Source organism: Theropithecus gelada, unplaced genomic scaffold (assembly GCF_003255815.1).
Source record: "Theropithecus gelada isolate Dixy unplaced genomic scaffold, Tgel_1.0 HiC_scaffold_15987, whole genome shotgun sequence".
NCBI classification, from domain to species: Eukaryota; Metazoa; Chordata; class Mammalia; order Primates; family Cercopithecidae; genus Theropithecus; species Theropithecus gelada.
The window spans coordinates 1676412-1704383 of NW_020257754.1; the positions used below are offsets into that span (position 1 = coordinate 1676412).

Sequence of the window (27972 nt, forward strand, 5' to 3'; positions counted from 1 at the left end):
CTATTCACAATAGCAAAGACTTGAAATCAACCCAAATATCCATCAGTGACAGACTGGATTAAGAAAATGTGGCACATATACACCATGGAATACTATGCAGCCATAAAAAAGGATGAGTTTGTGTCCTTTGTAGGGACATGGGTGCAGCTGGAAACCATCATTCTCAGCAAACTGCTGCAAGAACAGAAAACCAAAGATTGCATGTTCTCACTCATAGGTGGGAATTGAACAATGAGATCACTTGGACACAAGAAGGGGAACATCACACACCGGGGCCTATTGTGGGGAGGGGGAAAGGGGGAGGGAAGGCATTGGGAGTTATACCTGATGTAAATGACGAGTTGATGGGTGCTGAGGAGTTGATGGGTGCAGCACACCAACATGGCACAAGTATACATACGTAACAAACCTGCACGTTGTGCAAATGTACTCTAGAACTTATAGTATAATAATAAAAAAAAAGAAAATAGACTCAGAAAACTTCAATTTCTTGTACAGAGACAGAGAGTTCTTGAAAGGCAAAGGACTTAGCCATTAATTCCTAATTCTAAACCCTATACTTCTTCGATACCATCAAAATACCTGAGAATAAATGTATACATTAATTTGTGAAATCTCTAGCAACCATTTTGTTGATGTCTAAAAGCCTCCATAATAGAAACACTGTATCTATTAAAGAAATTCACTTACTGGGGTCCAAGAACCATGTCGCCATTGTGCCATCTTTTCTATGAGAGCAGTTGGTAATGAAGTGGTCTTAAGTTTAGAAATAAATGGGCAAGGTGTAAGTACACAGTTCTGTTCAGAAGAAAAATGGATATCGTAAAACATTAATTAATGACTGATTTGTATAAAATCTAATACTTCATTTCTTCTGTATGTCTCAAGAACAGTTCTATACTAAATTACAAATTGGTAATATGAATGTTTTCATCTTCAAAAGCACTAACTACAGTATTGTCAAGTGTCCGTAGTGGATAATGACTGAATCCTAAAGTTTGGACCATTCTGTCTGATGGCTGAAAAGGAAAAGAGCATCAGTCCTTTAAAAATACTGCTCAGCTGAAACATTCTGAATGGACACAGAACTCTACCTTAAAAAGCACAATATACTTTAGGAGTTCACGATATTTATAATAATAGATATACTCCTTCTTCAGTTCAAAGAATTGAAATTCACAAGTTAAATGAGTGAGCCCTCAGCAGATAAGGAGTAAAAAAAAAAATTTCATTAATAAAGCTACAAAGCTGGCAAAAACAAGAACAACAAATTCTGTTTTTTTTCCCTCTCTCTCTCACATACACATTTTTAAGGCATACAAGTTTAAGTGGAAAAAAATAAGTAAAGAAATAATTGTAACACATCAACAATGTTTCTGTCTCGTAAATCTTTTTGTTTGTAAACCATGATTCTTTTTACCTGTCTGTCGCTGGGGCGACTAGCTTCATGGCATTCTGTGTCTTCTAGCACTGCACTAACTAGCTCATTGACACATTTAACATCTCGCATCTGATACCCATGTCCACATGTGGTTGTGCACTGAAAGAAGAATATAAATAGATATTTAAAAAACATTGTTTTCCAAAAGTTACACAAACTTCTATTTTCTTAACGAATATCCTGTTAATAATATACTTCCAATAATCTTTTTATCAGTCCTTTATTTCAGATTTAAGACTTAAAAAGAGCAAAGTCAATAAATATGCATATTTATTCAAATTTAGTAAATGCCAATCAAATATTGAAGTTAACCAAACTGTATAACAATTAATGTATCCTAAAAAGTTGTCATATAAAAATATAAATAGAGGCCTGATATTTTAGAAACAGTCAATATGATTTAAGGAAACTAAATACTTTTCAAACACCACCTAGTGTTTGCATGTCACTTAATATACTAAGTAAATTTTAAAGAGACAAAGAAGGAACAGTATATGATAAAGTTAAAGGGAAAATGAGAGAAGGCTTCCTGTCAATTGTGGCAACCTCTGCAGAATAATAAGCTACTCCATCCTCATCCAGCCTGATCATTGCTCATCCTGCAGACTCCTAGCTGCCTGTTCAGCAAAACATCTAAACAATGCCTATCCTAAAAACAATAAAGATATCAATGCAGACACAGAGATGAAAATATTTATAATCTAAATAAAGCTGATAAAAGCATAAAGTCTGTAGCATTTTGGTTAACAAAAGGGAGTTCAAAAGCAAAGCTGAAATATTTATTACAGCAAAATTAGCAGTACTGTCAACATGTTACACATAAAGGTTCACATTTCAGGGTTGTTGTTTTTTTAATAAATCAAGCCAAATTCCATTGCACCCACTAAGGGAGGAGTAAATATAACACAACTTTTGTGTTATTCTGTAAAGATAGATCAAATTAGAAAAACCCGTATCATATACTCACAGGACCCCATGGTCCTACTTGCCAGGAAGCACATGTATGAAGTTCACATGGACTCAGAGATTCAGGTTTGGTACTTGAGTTACAGAAGCCATCACTCAAGTGATCTTCATTCAGCTGACACCATACCTGCCGCTGCTTTATTCCTTTACCACATGTAACAAGGCACTGTAAGAATACAACTGATCATTATTTATTTGTAGCATTAGTCAACACAAATGCCTTAAAATGATGCAACGATCAATTTGCATAGGAAAATACAGTTGAAAAACCATTACCAAATGCATTTTCCCTCACTGCTCCAGAAATATTCACTGGGTAAAATCAGCCTGCCCCTAACTTCTGCTGCTAATTCCCACTGAAACATCCATTTATCCTAGAAACAAAGGTGCAAAACTAACCTTAGAATAAGTATTCATCCCAGGCTGCTGTGGACCCTGGCACTTTCTTATGCAAAGGCTTATAGATTAAATATCAGTTAGTGTTATTGCTAGTCAGATATTGTAAATAGTATAATGACAAACTATCTTGTACATTTCTTTTTTTTTTTTTTTTTTTTTTTTGAGACACAGTCTCACGCTGTCACCCATGCTGGAGTGCAGTGGCCAATCTCAGCTTACTGCAGTCTCTGCTCACTGATACCTCCACCTCCCAGACTCAAGCAATCCTCCCACCTTAGCCTCCTGAGTAGCTGGGTCCTCCCACCTTAGCCTCCCGAGTAGCTGGGACCACAGGTGTGTGTCACCACACCCAACTAAGTTTCACTATGCTGCTCAGGCTGGTCTCGAACATCTGAGCTCAAGCAATCTTCCCACCTCAGCTTCCCAAAGTGCTGGTATTCCAGGCATGAGGCACTGTGTGCCTGGTCTGTCTTGTAAATTTCTGATTGCCTTGATAATAGTTATTTACAAAATGATGAAATAAATTTAAGCACTTTTAAATTTTGTAAAGTCTTAGATTACAAAGCTGTACTAACACCATATTTTAATAGTTCCAAACCTCATGTGTTTAATGTACCTCGCTCCATTCACTAGCAGCCCAACTGGGACAGGAAAATTCATTGCAATTCTCTCTCGTCACTCGGGACAGTTCTTCGCATTCATTGTCAGCAAGACGATGGCCAAAGTTATTCATACAATAAGATTCTCGAGACCTTTCCCCTCCTCCACAACTCCTGGAACACTGATTAAAAAAAAAAAAAAAAGTGGTAACTAATGGAAAAAAATCAGATTTTCAACAAAACTGTACTTTAGAGTAACATAAATATGTAATTAGAAAAAAAAGGGGCAACATTTTTTAAGCAATCATTTTTATTGTACCTGAGACCATTCTGAAAAATGCCATCTTGTGAAGACACAGTTACCACGGCATAGTTCTCGGGTAGGAGGTTTAAGTTGGTCACCACAGTAGTGGTCATCCACTTGAACAGTCTGTCCTTTATGAATGGAATACTTCATGCAATGGATGTCCAAGGTTCTATATCCTTGACCACATTGGGTTGAACATTCACTTTTGCCAGTAACATGCCACCTTGAAAAAAGATGTTATTATACTTAGGAGGTATATTACATAATTAAAAACAGGTTCAAAGACACTCATGCATTCAGTTTTTAAAATTCTAAGAGTTGATGGACAAATCACCAGGAAGCCAGCATTGTACTACTGACCTCATGCCAGCATTTAGTGGCAGCTTTGGAGGTGCATCCAAGGAACCCCAGGCTTCCTCAAAAACCTTTGAAAACAACTGGTTTAGATCATGATTACCCAATTACTTAGCAGCAGATTTAAGACAATAACTGCATATATCTGACTCCCAATCAGGTAGTTTCTCCCTATGCAATCCCTCTATAAGTATTTTGATTTTATGACCAGGGAATGTCTAGGAATTTGACTACATTGATAAAAATGAAGCATTTAAAAAGTTAACTAGTTTTTGTAAAGTACACCACACTTTCTCATTAATTCATGTAATCTATATTTAGACATGTTTCCAGGGAAAACATGTTTTCCACAAGTAAAAATGTTAGTTATAGCCAAATTATCCCAATTGTAGTCTAGCATTCATCAATGTGAGGGCACCCAAATAACAAAGCACAGAATTCACGAAATTCATTTTCATCCCTAATTGCATTTCAAGAATTTCACTGTGCTTCCTTTTACTACTATGTAGTGGATTCAACTTACACAGGCAGTTCTACTACTGTGCTTTTGCTGTGTCGTCAAACATCATCATAAATATATAGAAATTCTCATCAAGTGAAAGAGGTTCTGGCCATACCTGAATGTTAAAAGGTACCTGCTACAATGCTGAAAATAAATGTATAAATATGATAGATGGACTCATTGTATACCATGTCACTCCAAGATCCATCACGTGCACACACACACACACACACACACACACACAAAAAAAAAAACCCAAATAACAAGAAATTTAAATTAGAAGTATAAACTTCCTGTCATGATCTAGGATCAATTTCCCTGAAGTTTAATGGACAAAATACTGATAGAATATCAAGGAAATCAATCAATTTGATTTCTCCAATTCCCAAACTTCAGAAGTTTACTGGTTCATTAATTCAGTGGAAAATAACGAATCATGCTACAAAATTTACTGTTTCAGACCTTTAAATCATCCGATTACAATTTACTTGTATTTATTTACAGACAACATTGCAACCTTTTTCTACACAAAATGTTGAGGCCTATATACTGGTATTCAGAAAACACTATGAATGAAAATTCAAATCAATTATGTACTGAGTTTTACTATAAATTAGTGAGCCTGAAATTTTTTCATGGCAGGGCAGATGATGAGTAATAATTATATGTCCACTCTGTGTCAGTCACTGTGTTAGACATTTTAATCTTAGCTCACTTATTAATCTGGTTATATTACATATTGTTTCTCTTTTACCTTAGTTCACAGTCTGTATTGCAACTTTGAGTAACAAATGATGGAAGTGGCAATTGGTCACATTTTTGATCAGACACAACACTATGATCACTCTTATGTATGCAAGTTATTTTTCTTCGCTGAAGACCTTGGCCAAAGTCAAATGAAAATAAAAAACGAAAGAAAAATTCACAGTTAGATGTTCCATAATTATGTAATTCTGCTAATAGCTTAAAGGAGCCAGCTAAGCAAGTAAAAATTTCCAATGCAACATACAGGATATACCAGTATATTAATCTAGTGAGGAATGACTTTTTATAATAAGTAAGCTGAATCCTGAATGACTGAGGAGTTTGCTTAATGAAGAGATGTACAGAAGATGGGACAGGCATTGGAATAAAAAGAAATTCACTACAGTGGGATAGAGTGGTTGTTGGTGAATAATTGAGTAGCTGAGGACAATGCTATTGCTATACAGTACACTATCGTACTGTCATCCATCAGCTACCTCAGCTACTCCCCTTTCCCTGCAAGAGGATTACACATCTCTATTGCTACAATGTTATAGTAGCTTCCTGTAGGAGAAGAACTCTTTCCTGTCCATCGGCATCAGGCTTTTTATCAACTGACTGAAAAGGAATATGACCTATTCCAGTCCCACCCAGCTCTCTTTCCTTTTTCCCTCTGCCTCCAGAACATCATTTCCCAGATAGAACTGATCTTTCTGCCTGGAAACATGAAAGAAAAAGGCATAGATGACAAAAAGATCAGTGTTTGTCACCGGTTGTGGGGGAAGGAAGGAAGAATAAATAGATGAAGCACAAGAGATTTTTAGGGCAGTGAAACTACTATGTATGATATTATATTGGTGAATACATGTCATTATACATTTGTCAAACCCAGAGAATTTTCAACACAAATAGTAAACTCTAATGTAAACTATCGAGTTTAGTTAATAATAATGCATCAAAATTGGCTCATCAATTGCACAAATGTGCCACACTAATGCAAGATGTTAATAATAGAGGAGAGTGGAGGAGAATGGCAGAGGGAAGATGGATAAATATGCAAACTTTCTGTACTTTCTACTCAATTTTTCAGTAAACCTATAACTTCTCTAAAAAAATAAAGTCTATTGAAAAAAACAAAACAAAACATGGACACAGATACCAACTTGGAGTAGAGCCATAGCAAATTAGCAGCCAAAACATGATATGAGCAATAAATAAACCTTTATTGTTCCAAGCCATTAAGATTTGGTGGTTGTTTGCATGCAGGATAACTACAGCAAAAGCAAACTAAGAGAAGCAGTCATAACTGACCAGACTCATTTGAACTTTATGCTTTCTGCAATAAGGAGACAGTAAAGAGTTTAAGCAGTCAGTGACATGAACAAATTTCTGTTTTATCAAAGTTCAACTTTGTGCTTCCACTTAACTAAACATGATCATATATGTTATCTCTGCTCCTTCCTAAATATCTTTTGAAATAACTATGAGAAATTCTGAAAAGGCACAAACCTAAAAGAACAAAAAAAGAAAAGAAAAAAGAAACAGCAAGAAAAGGAAATTTTGAATATGAAAAGTAGATGGAAATAACTATTTAACAGAACCAAGGAAGATGAAACCTAAGCCTGCAAAGTGGGAAAGTAAATCACAAACAAATCATTCATGACACAGAACCCAAGAAAGGCCCAGGAATGGAAAATAGCAGGTTCCTCTGACAGAGTGAATGTGTGAGGGGTAGGCCTGAAATAATAAAGAATTAATTGAAAATTATTTAAAAAGAGCGGTTAGACTACTAGCTTCCTCGTTGAGAGCAGCACTGTTCAATGACAGCAGAATGTGAATCACATCTGGAACTTTATATTTTCTAGTAGTCACGTTAAAAAAAAAACCAGCTAAATTAATTTTCGTAACCTTCATGTTTAGCCCCAAATATATAAAATATGATCATTTGAACATATCAATATAAAATTATTAATAATATATTTTACATTCTTTTTTCATTCTAAGACTTCCAGATTTAATATGTATTTAACACTTATAGCACATTTCAATAGATTAGCCACATGTGACTACTGGCTACCATATTGCACAGCATAGCTCTAGAAAAAGTAAATTTGAGGGCATAAGAGACAGCTGAGAAAAGGTGGGAACACACTCTGCTGAAACAAGGTGGCTAAGTAAAGTTCCCTACACTTAATGATGTGATCCCAGCCCATTCAGCTCGCAATCTCCTGCTGGCACCATGCCAACTTCTGCTATCCCGCAGCACCCTCATGACAATCAGCAGATGAGAGAATTCCTCTCTTGCAGGACTGTTTAACTCAAGAAAAAAGATCAACTGACAATAACATTTGAGACTTCTCTCCAATGACATAAGAGAGGGCTACTTAATGACCAAGTTACTCTATAATGAAACTTCTAGTTAACTTGTGTGACCCACAGAGGACTTTCAATCAGAATGTTAGTACTTTTAAAATATGAACAAACAGCACAAGATCAGTAGACATTTTAGGAAAGCCTCTAACACACACGAAAAAGGTAAAATAAACAAAAACAAAATAGAACTAGGATGAAACACGTGTAAGTGAGGGAGCAGAAGAAAACTTAAGGACTATGATTAATACAGTCAGAGATATGATAGAAGGCAGTACATTCATAAAACCAAAGCAAGATGTTATGAGAAGAAACATTAAGAAAACAATGAAATTGAGAGAATAAATTAGAAAATTAATAGCAGTTTAGGAATGTGAACACCCAAATAATACTAGTTTCCCAAAGATAAAAGAGAAAAGTTAATGTGAGGAAGTAATCTAAGAACATGATAAAATTTATCAAGACAAAGATTTATATTTCTAAATTGGAATGGCATCTTAATTACCTAGAAAAATAGATGGGAAAAAAACCCAAATCAATGCACATTGTCCTGAAATTTCATACCACTAGAATTAAAGAGAGGATCCACAAAACTTCCAGAATACAACATGCCATGTACAAGCACAGGAAATTGGAAAACAAGCCAGAAAACAAGGCTTTCAAAATTCTAAAGAAAAACAATCTCTATTTATACCAGTTGAACTACTGATCGAGCATGAGAATATAGTTATGCCATTTTCAGATATGAAAGGTCTCAATAATCTACTTTTCTTCTGAAGAAAATACTGAGGAGTATGTTCCACCCAATGAAAGAAGTAAATCAAAAAGAGGGATTGATAGGATTTAGAAAATAGGGAATCTAACACAGAATACTGAAGAGAATTCCCAGGACAATAACGAAGGGAAATCTCAAGATGACAGTCATTAAACAAGCCTAAAAAGCAACATGAACAAATTAGAGAAAAGAGGGCCACAGTAGCCAGAGGTAAAGAAAAAGTGAAGGAAAAATCAAATTGATAGATTCTATAATATGCTTGAAAATATTAAGACAAATGTGTAGTTCTGACAAAAAGTTTAAGGACCGATAACTTTCAGTACACAGAAATAAACAAAACGGAGGGAATTTAACTTTAACTTTAGAGAAACTAAAAAAATTACACAAAAAAAGGGAACATAATCATAGTTCACTATGTGGTAAAAGAAATAAGTTGCTTTTCCCCTGCACGTGATTGTTTAAGAGAACTCTCCTGCTTCGGACTCCCAAATCATCTCTCACCACGTTTGTCCAAACTTCCATTTTGAATCTTGTTATTCTTGGTGTGTTCACCGCATTTTAAAATGTTCTTTCATTCTCCTGTTGCTGGAATTTCTCCTTCTAACTCCCTATATCCATGGTCACAGACGAGTTTACCCACTCAAGTTGAAATGCTGATCCCAGCTTCCCAAATTCCAATTCTCTTCTAAAAGCATATGCAGGACCTTTCTGTCGAAATAAATTCTTCCTTCTATGTTAACCGAAGCTCTGTGTTTTCTACTCTAGCATTTATACCAGTCTATCTCGCATCATATCCTTGTATCTCTCCAATGAGACACTGCTAAAACAGGAACAATTGTTCCCATGAATTCATTCTGGGAAGCACTGTCTAGATGCCGCAGGACCAAGATTGTGCCTCTTCTTGAATAGGGCACCACAGTTCCTTTGGCACCTCGCCAGGTCAGATGGTAGACTGTTCTTTACATTCTCACCATCTTTTGTCATTGACTCTGGCTGCGTGCTTTCTATGATAAGCTCATCTCCACATGGTTCTGAGCTTCCTTTGCCCTGACCCACTCATGCCCTAATTCCCAAACTGTTTCTCTATTCTTCGTGAAAACTTTTCTTCCATTCTATACAAAATTCTCTCTCATCAGCTTCAATCTCCTCAAAAACTGTTCCCTCCACCTTTTCTGAGGTCCACACTGTGCATATCTATAGTACTGTATTTACCATTTTATTAATAAATTAACATATATATCCATGCACCTGTTTCAAGCACTAGAATAAAACCTGAATGCAGAATTGGGATAATCTGAATGTATTCCCTCAATAAATACTTACTGCATTGAACATAATATTACACAATTAAATATTCATAATTACAGACTGCAGACTCTAGTCTTCCCACTTTTTTCCCCTACTACAAATTGCCCTGCTGTTCCTACTCTGCTCCTTTTCTCACTCTATTTCTTTCCATTTTTCATGCCATCTACACAATTATACTTTCTAGTGGTCAGGGAAAGAAAATAAAAAGATGAAAGAATGTTTGCTATCTCAACAATAAAAGAGGAAGCCAGGTTGTTGAGAAAGACTGTGTGGAGATGAGTGGAAGAAAACGCAGCTATTTCACCAGGAAGCAGGATATATATAAGTTAGAGAAACTTTCTGTGGCTGTGAAAAAGAGAACGAGAATGGGAAAGTAAAAGAACAGTAACAGACAGAGAAGGGTGAAAAGAGTAACATTAAATAATGCTGTTAAGTGTAAGAAACAGAAAGAATTAGTGAAAAAAGTAGAAAGGAAAACAAGATTGAAAACCTTTATATGTCAGTGTGGGATATGTGTATGGACAGTGGGGAGGAGTCCATAGGCAGCAAAGACTCAAAAGTACACAAAATGATGACAGAATGCAGTCAATCTTTTGTCCCTTATTGAATGCCAGCGTACCTTGACACATTTTGGTACAGCCTTCCCATGGTCCATAGGGGTCCCATGTGAACAGCTCGCTCCGCTCTTCCAAAGGGATATTGAAGGAATAACGTACATCAGGGTTGTATAAATTACCCACACATAACACCTCAATAAGAATACAAAAGAACGTACAATTAATTCATAAAAAATATTCTTAAGATATCATTTTATATTTGATAACGTTAAGCACTTAACCAGTAGTTTACTAATATAATTAAATTTAAGTGTTATTATTGATGACTGAGAATTTACCTGCAAAATAAGTTCTTTCTCTTGTCGATTAGTACTATTAATTCTTTCAACTGAGTTGTTTGATCCACTGTATTCAATAACAGTTCTTGTTCCTTGCACATTGACTTCTTTCTTTGATCTACTTAGAACAAAATTTCCATTGAAAAGAAAATTCCCTTCAGCGTCAGATAATGCTGTAAAAGAATAATGAAATAGTAACACCAATCAACAATACAGAAAATACTTGTTTAACTTTTTTTTTTCTTTTTTTTTTTTTTTTTTGAGATGGAGTCTTGCTCTGTCTCCCAGGCTGGAGTGCAGTGGCACGATATCGGCTCACTGTAACCTCCACCTCTTGGGTTCAAGCAATTCTCCTGCCTCAGCCTCCCTAGCAGCTGGGATTACAGGCATGCACCACCACGCCCAGCTAATTTTTGTATTTTTAGTAGAGACGGGTTTTCGCCATGTTGGCCAGGCTGGTCTCGAACTCCTGACCTCAAGTGATCCACCCGCCTCGGCCTCTCAAGTGCTAGGATTACAGGCGTGAGCAACTGAGCCTGGACTTGTTTAACTTTTAAAGTTCAAATCTTTTTTTGAAATTAAAGAATGCAAATGTAAATTAATGTTGAGGAAATAAACTTTATTTTACTATAATGTGGGATTTTATCAATAAGTTGGGTAACTTTAGCACATCAGCCAAAGATATTAAAATAAGTTCACTCCATACGTTTATATCTCAGGTGGTCATCTTCTTTCATGAGGCATGTAGCTTCAGAACAAGAAGTGGGAAAGCAGAAAGAAGTCATGACCCCAGCAGACAGATTAGTTCAATCATCCTGGTCATCAATGGTAGGGAAAGAAGGAGCAGCCAGACTGCTGCATCATTCCATTTATGCCTATCTTAGAAAAAAGGTACAAAGCTTTAAAACTCTAGGGTCAACATTCTAGGAGGCCATGCAATGACTATGCCATTCTCTATACAAACGTCTAGATCTTTCATAGAAAAGCCCTGTATCCCTGTTAATACATATGTGGATATCTGCTTTTCAGAATAATACTCCTATTTCCCTCTCTGTTCATGTCCCCTTCTTGTTCTCTTTTTCCCAGTGACAGACATTAATATATGCCTATAGAATATGTATATGTGTGTATTTATTTATATGTTATATATACAAATAGACAATTATATAGTATGTATTAGAAATGCTATTTTTTAAATATAAAATTACATGTCATCCACAATCATGCAGTAGTAAAAAGAAATGAATGTGGAGTTAAAACAATGGATTTAAGTTTAAGTTGTTGCAATTAATGTTTATGTAATCTTGGATAAACCTCATACTCAGTTTCCTAAACTGCCTAATAGAAATAATAAAAATTTCTATTTCAGTCTTTTAGTCAAGACCAAGTTTGAAAAATGTTTGTAGGCGTGTGAACTGTAAAGTACTGTGCTGTTTATTTTTAATTTTCAAGAGGATGTGTAATATCTAAAATTTTACACTACAAGAATCCCCATATTAATCAAATACTTTTTTGTTTGCTTTACTTAAGTTATACTTTTCAGTGGAAGAATAACCTTTTCGGAAAACATTTGTTCGGCATTCCAGGAAACCTCACCGAAAGCACACAATTATCTATGGCTAAACTTTCTAATATAAATACAACACCCCTCTGAAAAAGCAATATTTAAGGGATTATTGTAAAATAAATTTGGTATTTCTGTGTATATGTAGACTAGTATAACTGTCTTTATGAATTACACTGAATTCAGTGAGGAAGAAACAAAGTTCTATATTTAGTCTGTGACATAGAAATTCCTCTATTTAAGAATCTGTGCTTTATCAGATGTGGCTAGGTCTATTTAAGGGATTATTGGTTCTGTTAAACCTAAGGGAAATAAACAAAACCTTACTGGCTTAGAAAAAAAAAAAAACAAACTACACATTTCACTACTTTTAGTTACCGAACTTCATAAATATAAATGTTTTAAAAATTCCTTCTATTGACATCACACGTCTATTTTACTCACTTCGACCTAGACTTTGATATTTCCATTTGTAATTCTCTCAAAAAGTATACTGATACTTTATTGGTGAGCATTTCTTTCTTTTTTTTTTTCTTTCTTTTTTTTTTTTTTTTTTTTGAGACAGAGTTTTGCTCTTGTTGCCCAGGCTGGAGTGTAATGGCACAATATCAGCTCACTGCAACCTCCACCCCCTGGATTCAAGCGATTCTCCTGCCTCAACCTCCCAAGTAGCTGGGATTACAGGCACCTGCCACCATGCCCGGCTAATTTTTGTACTTTTAGTAGAGACGGTGTTTTGCCATGTTGGTCAGGCTGGTCTCGAACTCCTGACCTCAGGTAATCCGCCTGCCTTGACCTCCCAAAGTGCTGGGATTATAGGCGTGAACCACCATGCACGGCCAACATTTCTAATTTTTAAAGTTGAGAAGAACCTGTGATCCAATCCCAGATCGATACATTTGTCTACATTTGGAATCTAAGTGATACCTATTAAATTATTTATTTCCAATATGGTAGCATATATCTATGTATATGTACTGAAGTAATATTTTTAGCATGAGGAAAAGAATTCCAACTAAATGTAAAAGGCTAATAATTCTAACTATTTACACTTGATTTTAATAAAATATTTTGCATTTTTTATTAAGGTGAAACTGATACAAAATTAACCATCGTTAAATGAACAATTCAATGGCATTTAGTGTATTCACAATGACGTACAACCATCACCTCTATCTAGTTCCAAAACCTGTTCACCCCAAAAGGAAACCTTGTACCCATTAACGAGTTATTCCCTTTACATTTGACTTTATAGTTCCAAATGCAATTCCTGAATAGGCCATTCATTATAGATTCAGATTGCCAGTTACACAGGTTAATTATTTGAGTCAATAGTCCACATCTTATTAATGTACAGCAGATGCTTTCTCAATATCAGCTCTGCACCATTATCTACCTACTCCAGCTTGGTGAATTATAGATAACTCACTATTAAGATATTTCTAAGGCAGAAGGAAATGATTTTTAAAGCATCCTTTTCATATTTGTGTCTAAAGTGAAATTCTTTAAGCCTGAAAGCTAATTTCTAAAAATAAATAACATAAATTAAGTTTATACTTTAGAAATAGCTAACAGACAATATACTGTGACTATATTCATTAACATATAAAAACGTGAAACCACAGTTCTTTTTCTGACTTTTTTAAATACAAGAGCTTTTAAAAACCTGTATTTAAATACTTTAGCTACATAGTAAAAAAAAAAGAAAAAAAAATTAAGAAAACTATTTAAAACACTTAACCCCAAAGAATTCTATAACTAATGTTAGACAAAATGATAGAAGAGTATTTTATTCTAAATACACATGCAACTAATTGAATATAACTTCTGGTTATCTAAACTATTCACATGAGAAAAAAACTGAAGACAAATTATTGTTCAGAATTTCACTGTTTTTTTTTAAGTAATACATTTTGGACTGCTTAAGAACATATGTATGGGGAGCCCTAAGCTCAGTATGAAATGAAATTGCATGTTTGCTAAAGGGACTCTTGTTGCCTTCCAAGAATTTACATAAACTACAGACATCCATGAAATTGCAAAGAGCCACATACTGGCTGTTGTTTATGAGAAATGTTTACCAAGGTAACTGTCATCTGGTTGTCCAGAATAGCTGTACTGACGAATGTCAATGTTTGTTGCTCCTGCGGGAATCTTTACAACAACATTATAACCTGCAATATAATTTTACATATGTTAAATTTCACAAAAAGCAGATGACCCAGAGGTTATTACTGCTGAATGAATGAAAAATATGAATACCATAGTCAGACCTAATTTTGTTGTGTCTTTACAAAATTACACAGTGGTTATTCCTTTTGAGTCAGTACATTACACAAATTGCTGAAGATTGAGAAAAAGTGGTTGTTGTCTAGAAACAGAGTTTAAGATTCTTAACTTTTCCTAATCTTTTCCTACTTCTAATATTCTTGATATAGAATGGAATAAAGCTAGTATTTTAGCTCCTGAGACACTTAGTTCACATATTCACTTTTAAGCTTGGTTAATGCTTTTGTATTTTATACTGGGAAAAAAATAGAGGATTTCAAATGTAATTCACAAGTCCAGGAGATATTAAAATAATTGGTCATTGCTATGATATGTTCACACAGCCTCAGTAAATAGCAAAATAATAAAAATTTTCAGTTTCATTATTGAAAAATCATAAAAAAGAAAAAGTTTAAAGCTCAAGTTTTTCTTGAGCTTTTAGTTTATAGTATAAGCAGGAATCCCTTTATCTACTCCCCAAATTTTACATTATTTTTACAAGAATACTAATAAACTTGTTATGAGAAAAGTAAAAAGTTTACTCAAGTGAAACGAATGTAGTATTTCCATTTTATGAGGCCAAATTCGGCAACATTGGCACTGCTCAAAAGAGGAAACATTTTATCTAACATATATTAAGAAAAAACGTTTTCATGAAACTAAAAACACATTCCATAGTTGTCCAAATACTCAGGTTTTTAAATATACAGTTAGTTATACTCTAAGAATATTATTCTAAGTTTTTCCTTTTCCTTATTTATTAGGATTTCCCCCTATTTAATGAGTAAAAGAAGTAATTTTTCTCATACACTACCTTTGATAAATACGGAATTAACTTAAGAAGACAGTTTAAAAAGAGTTTAAATTTACAACCCTGATGTCAGACTATCTTGCATGTGTTTTAGAGCAGCCTTATTTATATCTAAGGCATCACATTTTTAGTGTAAGATGGTAAATAGTTTCGTGATTCGGTATACAATATATGCATACTGGTTGTAGGTTATTGACCTACAAGAATAATTTTAATTAACCACCTTTTCACTATAAAATATTCTCACCCACTACTTTTACTATTTATGTCTTTACTATTTATTATATTTTTTTCAAGAAAGCAAGCCAAAGGCATTGCAAAGGTGGTAAGATGAAGGCTACCACCAGGGGGCAGAAATGTGACAAATGCTAATCAGACCTTGCAAATAAGTTTAACACATTGTTCTATTTGCAAACTGATTAATGCACAGTACAATTTTCACAAGATTACATATTTGATCTTAATTTGGTTCATGTGGCTTTATCCTGGAAAAAAATTTTTCAGTAAATACAGACTGTAATAAGTATGTGCCATGCATTATATAAGGGAATCAAATGTGTGTAGCTCTCAAGAAATAACTAGAAAAATCATATATCAAATCATCTAGTAACCGAGATTCATAAATATCAGAGTATAAAATGTACTGTTTTACACATACATGAAAACATAAATATTAAGTTTTAAATTATACTGTTTTAATGGAAGTAAGTAACAATTTGAACACACGTGAACACAATTTAAAGCTGAACGGTAAGACTGTAAAAAATAGGCTAGAACTTGAGAATCGTTTTGTCAAGATCTGCACCCATAAAGTGGCCACGGCGTGGCCTTTGTTGATAAACTGCTCTCACTTCACTGACAGATATTTTCTGATGTCTTGAATATAGCAACAGTGATCCTACAGTGACAGCTAACACTGGAAAAAATCTACAATGCAATTTTAACTACAAGATGTAGAAGAAAACACAGAAGACAAAGGTGAATGGAATTGACGGGTCAAAGGGTACAAAGACAAACTCCTTCCAGGAATGTTTGAGAGTGCCTGGTTATGTACATCCTTGCCAATATTAGGTATTATGATACTTCAAAATCTTTGTCAATTGATTTAATTAAAATTAATATCTTGAGACGGGCGGATCACGAGGTCAGGAGATCAAGACCATCCTGGCTACCATGGTGAAATCCCGTCTCTACTAAAAAATACAAAAGATTAGCCGGGCACACTGGTGGGGGCCTGTAGTCCCAGCTACTCCAGAGGCTGAGGCAAGAGAATGGCGTAAACCCGGGAGGCGGAGCTTGCAGTGAGCTGAGATCCGGCCACTGCACTCCAGCCTGGGTGACAGAGTGAGACACTGTCTCAAAAAAAAAAAAAAAATCTTGTTAAAAAAAAAAGGCTAGGTGTGGTGGTTCATGCCTGCAATTTCAGGACTTTGGGAGGCCGAGATGGGAGGATCCCTTGAAGCTAGGAGTTTAGACCAACCTAGCAACACATTGAGACCCATCTCTACACACACACACGAATTAACTAGGCATGGTGGTGAGCACCTGTAGTTCTAGGTACTGGGGATGAGGAGGTGGAAAGACTGCTGGAGCCCAGGAGTTCAGAGTTGCAATGAGCTATGATTGTGCCATTGTACTCCAGCCTGGCCAACAGAGTAACACCCTGTCTCTAAATAAATGAATGAATAAATAAGGTTGTAAGAAATAAATTTAATTTGCAAAAAAGGTTTTAAAAATCTGCTTTTATTATCATAAAAACAAAAAATCTTGCTCAGAAAACATTACAATGGAAAATATCTTACATATTCACATGATTTTTTGGAGAAAAATTAAATCATGGCCAATATGTGATCGAGATACTGTCTGGAAAATCAAATGTGGCAATAATTCTGAAACATTTAATTCAGAAAAATATTTAAGTTAATGGTTTCATCCTTCACCTTCAATCAACATTTTCTATGTACGATTAATAAGAAGTGTAACAGGCCAAGTCATACCAAAAAAAGAAAGTAATTCAAATAATGAAAATATTTGAAAGCAAGTTTCCTGGAAAAAAATCACAAATATATACATTTTAGGTTATAGGGAAAGAAAGCATTTCATTATGGGAAGATTATTCACATATCACACATCACAGTCAAACAGCACTGAATTTACTCTAATAAATGCACCTAATACATTTTTAAGAATCAGATTTGCCTGGGGCAGGTGAATTCATTAATCAAGGATACATCTGGTCTAACACAGTATTTAATTTTTTTATATTTAGGAAATTTTTCCTTAACAATCATTTTGGACTAATGGTATAGAGTAGACAAAACAGTAACAAAGGATTACTATTATACATTCTTTACAGACTCCATTATTATACTAAATAAAAGGGAAAACTAGAAACAAATACACAACTTACCATAATGAGAACTGTTGAAGACACCTGTTATTGTCTTGCATGAAGAGTTGTCCCCACCACACACTCCACATTTGTCTATCTTGGCACTGGAGTTTAACACGTGATCACAACCAGCTGCCTTCAAGACACAATTACAATCAATATTATAAGAATGACTAATTATGAAGGAAAGAGAGAAAATCCAAATACATATAATCAGAAATGACAAAGGGGATTTACCACTGACCCCAGAGAAATACAAATAACTCTCAGAGACTACTATGAACACCTCTATGCACATGAACTAGAAAACCTAGAAAAAATGGATAAACTCCTGGACGCATACACCCTCCCAAGACTGAAGGTGGAAGAAAGAGAATCCCTGGACAGACCAATAATGAACTCTGAAATTGACTCAGTAATAAGTAGCCTACCATCTAAAAAAAGCCCAGGACCACACGATTCCCAGCTGAATTCTACTAGGTGTACAAACAAGAGCTGGTACCATTCCTACTGATACTATTTTAAAAATTGAGGAGGAGGGACTCCTCCCTAACTCATTCTATGAGGTCAGCATCATCCTGATACCAAATCCTGGCAGTCACACGACAAAAAAATAAAACTTTAGGCCAATATCCTTGATGAATACTGATACAAAAATCTTCAACAAAATACTTGCAAACCAAATCCAGCAGCAAATCAAAAGCTTATCCACCACCATCAAGTAGACTTCATCCCCAAGGTGCAAAGTTGGTTCAACATACACAAATCAACAAATGCAATTCATCACATAAACAGAACAAAATACAAAAATCACATGATTATCTCAACAGATGCAGAAAACGCTTTCAATAAAATTCAACACCACTTCATGTTAAGAGCTCTTCATGAAGTAGGCATTGAAGCAACATACCTCAAAATAATAAGAGTGATCTATGACAAACCCCCAAAGGCTATTATACTGAATGGGGAAAAGCAGGAAGAGTTTCCCTTGAAAACTGGCACAAGACAAGGATGACTTTCTCACCACTACTATTTAACATGTACTGAAAGTCCTGGCCAGTACAATCAGGGAAAAGAAAGAAAGAAACGGCATCCAAATAGAAAAAGAGGAAATCAAACAATCCCTGCTGGTTGATGACATGATTATATATCTAGAAACTCCACAGTCTCAACCCAAAAGCTCCTTAACCTGACAAACAACTTCAGCAAATTTGAAAGATACAAAATCAATGTACAAAAATTAGTACCATTCCTACACACCAATAATAACCAACTTGAGACCCAAATAAGGAAGACAATCCCTTCACAATGGCCACCAAAAGAATGAAATACCTAGGAATACAGCTAACCAGGGAGGTGAAAGATCTCTACAATGAGAATTATAAAACACTGCTCAAAGAAATAGAGATGACACAAACAAATGAAAATATTCTAAATATTCTACGCTTACAGATGCGAAGAATCAATGTCATTAAAATGTCCATACTGCCCAAAGCAACATATACATCCAATGCCATTTCTATAAAACTACCATTGATATTCTTTACAGAACTAGAAAAAACTATTTTAAAATTCATATGGAACCAAAAAAACAGCCTGAATAGCCAAAGCAATCCTAACCAAAAAGAACGAAGCTGAAGGCATCATGCTATCCAACTTCAAACTATACTACAGGGCTACAGTAACCAAAACAGCATGGTACTGGTACAAAAACAGATACGCATACCAATGGGGCAGAATAGAGAGACCAGAAGTAAGTCCACACAGTTACAACCATCTGATCTTCAACAAAGCTGATCAAAACAAGCAATGGAAAAAGGACTCCCTATTCAATAAATGGTGCTGAGATAAATCGTTAACCACATGCAGAAAAGATTGAAACTGAAAACCTTCCTTACATTGTATTAAAAAAATCAACTCATGATGGATTAAAGACTTCAATGTAAAACCCCAAACTATAAAAACCCTGGAAGACAACCTAGACCATACCATTCTGGACATAAGAACTGGTAAAGATTTCATGATGAAGACACCAAAAGCAATTGCAACAGCAAAAATTGGAAAATGAGATTTAGTTAAATTTAAGAGCTTCTGAACAGCAAAAGAAACTATCAACAGAGTAAATAGGCAATCTACAGAATGGGGGGAAATATCTTCAAACTACACATCTGACAAAGGTCTATTATCCAGCATCTATAAGGAACTTAAATAAATTTACAAGAAAAAAAAATTAAAAAGTGAGCAAAGAACATGAACAAACATCTTTTAAGAGAAGACGTACATGCAACCAACAAGCATACGGAAAAAGTGCAATATCAATGATCATCAGAGAAATGCAAATCAAAACCAAAATAAGATAGCATCTCACACCAGTCAGAATGACTACTATTAAAAAGTCAAAAAATAACAGATGCTGGAAAGACTGCAGAAAAGAGAACGGTTATACACTGTTGGTGGGAGTGTAAATTGGTTCAACCACTGTGGAAAGCAGTGTGGAGATTCCTTAAAGAGCTAAAAACTGAACTACCATTCAACTCAGCATTCCCATTACTGGATATATACCCAAAGGAATATAATTTGTTCTACCATAAAGACACATGCAGGTGTATGTTCATTGCAGCACTATTTACAATAGCAAAGACATGAAATGAACCTAAGTGTCTACTAATGGTAGACTGGATAAAGAAAATGTGACACATATACACAAAGGAATACTGTGCAGCCATAGAAAAGAATAAAATTATATCCTTTATAGGAACATTGATGGAGCTGGAGGTCATCCTCCTTAGCAAACCAACACAGGAACAGAAAGCCAAATATTACACGTTCTCACTTATAAGTGGGAGCTAAATGATGAGAACACATGGGCACAAAGAGGGGAACAACACACACTGTGGCCTGTTGAGGGTGGAGGGTGGGAGGAGGGAGAGGATCAGAAAAAGTAACTATTGGATACTAAGCTTAGTATCTAGATGATGAAATAATCTGTACAACAAAACCCTATTACACGAATTTACCTGTATAAAATCTTGCATATAGACCCCTGAACCTAAAATAAAAGTTAAAAAAAAAAAAAAATGACCAACTATAAGAATGGTACTTTAAAGTTTACAAAGTTCTTTTCACAAATATCCTTTCAATTACCAGGAGATTCAGTACAACAGAATTGTTTCAAAATATGTACTCATCTTGTTGTATGTCAATATTTTCACATATCTATTTACATGGTCTAAAAAGTCATGTTTATTAAAGGGTCATCCACAGACCTCCTGCATCAACATCACATGGGGTGGTATTTAAAAAGTCAGATTCCCAGATCTTCTGAATTATAATACTTGGAAATAAAACCTAGGAATCTGCATTGTAACACTGACATTGATTCCAATACGCACTGTCATTTGAAAACCGCTCTTAAAAGAAATGTAATTCAAAGAGACTAAAGAATGAGTATGTCAGTAACACATTAGAATACTCCAAAAAGATGTCTTTCATAGTTACGATTTTAACTCATGACCTTAGAACTCTGCAAATAATCTTACTTTCAAATAAATATTTAAAAGCAACATTTTCTCTAAAACTAATACCCAGCATAACAGTGCTTATTTTAAAAACTGAATGAATATGCAAGTAGACGGCTTGTTCCAGAAATTTCAAAAAAACAAATGCAGCTCCTCTCCATGAAGAAGCTGTCCTCTGCATACGTTGCAATAACTCTTTCCGTTGTTTGGAATGGCCCTCTAAATTTAGTGATCAGTAAAGAAAATTTCTTAAGCCTCGTGAATTTTTTTATATACAAGGCAGATGTTTTCAAAATCAAAATTTTAAGTATATATTTTCTGAAAGTAGTATGCCTCTATATGTTCAGATAATCTTCATCATAACTTTTGCATTTTGATATGACTTTAAGCTGCTAATTTAAAGCACAATTTTTTTCAGGCCACTGAATAACCTTTTCAGTATTTAAGCTGTTTCCAACTTAAATTATTTTAACTCTCTTTGAACATCTCATTAGCTCTTTGGGTGAAGGGCCTTTATCACCCAGATAAGGTAATAGAGACTTGTTTACAGGGAGATTAAGTTTGCCCTATAGAGTTCCACTTTAACCAAAGGAATAAGTTCTTAAGATTATACTTATATTTTTAATTATTTTTTATTGTTTATTTTTAAATTGACAGATAACATTGTATGTTTTTATCATGTACAACGTGATGTTCTGAAGAATATCAATACATTAAGGAATGGTTAAATCTAGCTAATTAACAAATGCATAACCTCACGTAGTTATCATTTTTGTGGTGACAGCACATATCCACTAAAAATAGAACTACCATATGATCCAGCAATCTCACTACTGGATACATATCCAAAGGAAACGATATTAGTATATTAAAGAGAGATCTACACTCCCATGTTTATCACAGCTCTATTCACAATAGCCAAAATATGAAATCAACCTAAGTGTCCATCAGTGGATGCATGGATTTAAACGATGTGGTTTATATACAAAATGGTATATTATTCAGCCATAAAGAAGAGGAAACCCTGCCATTTGTGACAACATGAATCAATCTGGAGGACATTATGTTAAATGAAATAAGCCAGGCACCAAAAAACAAATACCATATGATCTCATTTATATGTGGAATCTAAAAAAGTTGGTCTCATAGAAGTACACTTACTATATTCTTTAGACCACATTCACTAGCCTAGTTCTCAAACTTGCCATCCATTCTCAAGATTGCCATTGCAATGTTTGTGCTTTAACTCAGTATCTCATCAGCTCTGACCTAGACCACCTGTCTCCAATCTTCTAAATCCAATATTTTGAAGATTCCAATAGGCAAACTGAATCACATCTCTCCCTTGACTTCAAATGCTTCTATGTGTTTCCAAGGAGTTAAGAAAAAAAAAGTGCATTTGACAACCATCTGCTGGTCCCTAACTCCAACTCTGCTCCCATAATTCCTCTCCTTCTAAAACCTACTCATTTCGATACTTGGCACAAGCCTCATGCGCTCCATGAAAGGTTCGCTGAATCCTTTACCCACCTCCCCATAAAATTAGACACTCCTTCCTCAATAACTCCGTGCTACCTTGCAGATGACCCATAGCACTACATTGTAATTGTTTGCATGCCTATTTCCCCCACAAATCTGTGACCATCTTGGAAGTGGGGTTCTCTGCTCCAATCTTTTATCCTGGTGACTTGAACAGTATCTGACATCTAGTAGCTACTCAATCAATATTTGTTGAATGCACATAAAAGTAAGTGACAGAGAGCTGGAAAGAGGAAGGGAGAATATCAATGGTTTTAACAGTAAGGAAAACGTTACTGTAGAAGGTTACATTTAAAGTAGCAAAATCACTTTACAATCCTTGTATCCTATTATTTTCTATCTTTTAGGAAGCTGACCTCATTTCTATTTTGATTATGAGTAAAATAGACCATAGGAAGTCAGAAAATTTAACTTAATGCTTTGTTGAGGCATTTTTGATGACAGAGAATCCCCAGTAACCAGGCTAACTATACTTCTATAGATAGCATGATAACAAAGGTTGCTTTGTTGGAATGCATAAGAACACATACTGAGATAGTAAAAGTAATATTTGGTTATATAAATAGAAAAAAAAACATTATTCTTAAAGTCACTTTAAATATAACAGAAACTTACAGTTTACTTACCATACACCGGCCTTGAACACAGATGTCATGAGTTTCATTTCCACAAGGAGTACCATCTTCAACCATATACTTCAATAGGTAGAAATCATTGGTTCCAGCAACCTGACAGTAGAGTTTACAACGATCTTTTGTGCGAACTGTAAAAAAGAAAAAGGTCACATTTTTAAATGTATAATAATAAAGCTATGTGTTCTTATGTCTCAGAAAAATTTACATCAAAGAAACAGCATAATTTACTTACTGCCACTGTATCTTGGAAGCCACCTCACATTAGAGGGAATGCCATTGATGTCCAAATGTTTGCCATTAAAATCAGAGCATTGCTTCTCTCGAAAGTCTTGTGTGCCTTTTGGACATGAATCAGTATTACATGATCGAAATTTCATCCTGCGGCCCACACAGTAATTTCCTCCGTTTCTTGGCCTAGTCAAATTCATTACATTTTAAAGCATATCAGTACAACATTATTTGTGCCACTTACTTCTAAAAGTTCCAATCTTTTCTAGGATCTAGAAAACCAATGAAGTCCCACTAACACTTTTTTAACAGAAGTATGTAACATGAGTTTTAAGCAATTCTATGGATAATGAACCACTAAAATATCCACCTTAGCGTGGACAGTGAGCCTAGAGGGCAGAAATGATATCTTATTCTTGACTAGGTTAACTAGCATGAAACCAGCAATGGAAGTTTGTTCTTAAACTTCCAAAAAAGGGTTTGCTCATTTTCTGGAAAGAATAAAAGACATGTAGTGAGCCAAAGACAGTAACAAAGGCAGAGGCCTTGTTAAATAACAAGAAAATACATACACATCTTTGTCATGTATATCTTATTTATCACTCAATTTAAGGAGTTTTATGGTATCAATCTACATCCATGTTATTTTGGCTTATGCCAGAAAATAAATTTTTTTGCAGAATTTTTGGAATATAAAGACTTCTAGTATAATTTATCCTAAAACTTAAATGAACCAAGATTTTATTCAGAGTAAGTCACATTTGTGCATTAAAAATGCTTATTAATAATACTTTAAGTAAAGAGTATCATATTGCTTACCAACTTCTATATCATGTATACAACAGAAACATTAATTTAAAATCTTAATGCAATATGTAAGCTCTTTTAAATAGTTTGATGAGGGGGATATATGCTTTAGTACTTATTCAGCTAAAGACAATGATGCATCTATAACACAAGAAGCAGAGAAAGGAAAATATCACATGTCACATTGCACAAAACAGTAAAAAAATCGGTAACCAAACTATATATGCTGTCCAGAAGATCCAACACATACATGAAAGGAGCCAGGATGTTTCACTAGGCATACGGTAAATGTGAAAATGCCATTATATAACTGTCATTCACACTTAAAAGTATGTCTCAAAATTTATACTAAATTAAAAAACAAAACAAAAAATGAAGAAAATGGATCTCAGTTCAGTTTATAAAATTTAATCTATTTAGGGTTTTTTTTTTAATGTCTGAATCTACCAAAATATAAATCAATATGACTTAAAGTGTTCCAGAAGTTTTCTGAATCTCAGAAACTTACGGACTGACCTCCAGTTTTAGAAGTGAGTGAAACTGATGTTTACTTTCTGGTGCCTTGAGATAATCTTAATTTATAGTGACATAAAAAAGACATACTCAGGACGATTACAGTGCCTGGTTGAGCTTTCGATTCCACCTCCACATGTTCTTGAACAAGAACTGTAAGGTTCCCATGGTCCCCATTCACCATTTACAGGACGTGTTTCCATTTCTTTGTTTACACATAGCCCACGGCGGCAATGCTATAAAAATAATAAGCACAAAAAGAAATGATGTGTGCCTCTAAGTAGAACATCACAAAAATTGTAATAGCAGCATAAAGATCAATAGAAGAACAAACTAAACAATTTGAAGCAAGTTGTTATTAATTCAGATTACATTTGAAACCATTTTATGAATATTTCCTACCTACTGAGTAAGATCTGTGGAATACAAAAGGAGTGTAATATTTCTCTTGGCTTTAAGATTTAGTGTCACTGGGGAGGAAGGAAAAATTAAATAGTAAAATGGAATATGGGGGGTATTTTTTGAATAGAAGAGCCAAATACTAGGTTAATATGGTATATTTCCATCCTTCCATTTTTTTACTCAAAGTATCTATTCACTCTTCCACTCATAAAAAGCTTTCTACTTTATCCTATCTGAAGTCTCAGATGACAACCTTGTTTCTTTACTTTCATCAAGAAAATGGAAACTTACAGAAGAATCTACCCACAGTCTCTCACCACCTGTTCTACTCATTCAACAGCATCTGCACTCATCCATTCAGACTTGCTACCTGTTAGCACACATGGAAAATTCCCTGTCCCAGACAAAGTCAACCCCTCTGCTTGTGCACTTAATCCCATCCCTTCTCACTACACCAAACATCACTCCAGCAATTCTCTTGTCTGTTCTACATCATCATTTCAGTGACAGCTAATCAAGTGTGACCATGCACTCATGCCAGTCTATGAATTAGTTACCAGACTGAGAGAAGATAACACAACTTGAGAGTAAGCATTTCGAAATTTTTGTAAGATTTTTACAGAGAAATTTTATGTCTAAGCAAATAATTTAAAAATTGTCTTATGTTTATTTTTAATTGCGGCAAAACACGCATAACATAAAATTTACCATCTTAGCCATGTTTAAGTATATAGTTCAATAGTGTTGTGTATATTCATTGTCATGCAACCAATCTCCAGAATTTTTCCATCTTGTAAAACTGAAGCGCTATGCTCATTAAGCGATAACTCCCATTTTGTCCTCCCTGCTACCTCCTGGTAACCACCATTCTACTTTCTGTTTCTATGAATTTGACTACTCCAGATACTTCATATAATTGAAATCCTAGTCTTCATGTGACTGGCTTATTTCACTTAGCATAATATGCCCAAGCTTCATCCACGTGTCAGAACTTCATTTTTAAAAATGAATAATATTCCATTGTATGTTGTCTCAGTCCATTTTGTGATGCTATATAAGAATACCCAAGATTGGATAATTTATAAATAACAGAAATTCATTTCCCACAGGTCTGAGATCTGGGAAATCTAAGGTCAAGGTACAGGCAGGTTTGGCGTCTGATGAGGCCATTCTCTTCTTCCAAGATAGCACCTTGCACATTGCATCCTCTGGAAGGAGAGAATGCTGGATCCTCACAGGGCACAATGCAGAAGGACCGAGACAGCTCACTCCTGAAGGCTCTTTTATGAGGCACTAAACCCACCCAGGAAGGAAGAGCCTTTATGCCCTAGTATTATCAAACAGGCCCCATCTCCCAATACTGTTACATGGGCAATTAAATTTCAATATGAGTTTGGGAGGGGGCAAACATTCAAACCATAGCATATGCATTTACCACATTTTATTTTATTTATCCTTTTATCCATCAATGGGCATTGGGTTGCTTTCATCTTTTTTTTTTTTTTTTTTTTTTGAGATAGAGTCCCTCTCTGTCACCCAGGTTGAAGTGCAGTGGCATGATCACAGCTTACTGCAACCTCCACCTCCCACGTTCATGTGATTCTCCTACCTCAGCCTCCCGAGTAGCTGGGAGTACAGGTGCACACCACCACACCCAGCTAATTTTTGTACTTTTAGTAGAGACAGGGTTTTGCCATGTTGGCCAGGATGGTCTTAAACCCCTGCTTTCACCTTTAGATATTGTGAATAATGCTGCTATGAGCATGAGTGCACAAATATCTCTTTGAGATCTTGCTTTCAAATATTTGGGTATATATCCAGAAGTAGAATAGCTAAATCATATGATAATTCAATTACTAATTTTGTGAGGAATGGCTGTTTCCCATAGAAAAATTTGGCTTATATTTTGAATGTTTTTTCCATTTTATTTTCCTAGTCAATAATTTTTATTACTTTGTACAAAAGTATCAATTTATAATCAGAAATTTTAGAAAAGAACGAAGACAATCTGTTACTACAGATAATTTGCAAAGTAGTTCCCTAGATTATTCTCATTAACACACAAACGCAGCTCTTATTTCTCTCACTTTCAGAAAACAATAGCAACAACAAAATCTTTCTTATATCTCACTGCCCTTACCAGTTACTGCCCTGCTTCTCCTTGAAAGAGCCGGCCATGTTCATTCTTTAACTCCTTGTTTATTCTCTCATAACCCCGCCCCAGCCAGGTTTTTATATCCTATTCCTCCATGAATCTGCTCAAATTGCTAGAAATGCAAAATGCTTGTTCCCTGGTGCTGCAAAGAAATATCACTCAAACAATTTTCTCAGCAAGGCAAATTTTCCTTTCTGCAAAAACGGTGCTCCTCGCAGATGGAACAATGGCAAGAGCACATCTGGACAGGGCAGGGGCAGGAGTTCTTACTCCTGACACAGAGAACCCCTACTGCTGTGTCCTTCCCCTACTGGCTAGGGTTGGACTGCACAGTCTAAGCTAATTCCGACTGGCTATTTTAAAAAGAGCAGGAGTATGAGCCGGAATGGCAGGGTGAGTAGTTTGGCAAGAAGGATGGTTAGGAACAGGTAACTAAAGATGACTTAGGTCAGAACCGGTGACCAAGAGAACAGATGTGAA

The 27972-nt window shown here is 35.1% G+C and overlaps 1 protein-coding gene across 1 annotated transcript in view; it reads right to left on the bottom strand.

Annotated features, from left to right (window-relative positions):
• Positions 1–27972, bottom strand: part of LOC112617266 (A disintegrin and metalloproteinase with thrombospondin motifs 20) — a 205199-nt gene that overhangs the window by 85104 nt on the left and 92123 nt on the right. The window contains exons 12-24 of the mRNA XM_025374005.1: positions 25026–25171; positions 23620–23801; positions 23379–23515; positions 17714–17831; positions 14306–14398; positions 10661–10833; positions 10385–10514; positions 5323–5449; positions 3725–3935; positions 3423–3587; positions 2409–2573; positions 1421–1540; positions 691–798 (exon numbers count right to left, since the gene is read on the bottom strand). Coding sequence (XP_025229790.1) covers positions 691–798; positions 1421–1540; positions 2409–2573; positions 3423–3587; positions 3725–3935; positions 5323–5449; positions 10385–10514; positions 10661–10833; positions 14306–14398; positions 17714–17831; positions 23379–23515; positions 23620–23801; positions 25026–25171 — 1875 coding nt within the window. The remainder of the gene's footprint in view (positions 1–690; positions 799–1420; positions 1541–2408; positions 2574–3422; positions 3588–3724; positions 3936–5322; positions 5450–10384; positions 10515–10660; positions 10834–14305; positions 14399–17713; positions 17832–23378; positions 23516–23619; positions 23802–25025; positions 25172–27972) is intronic.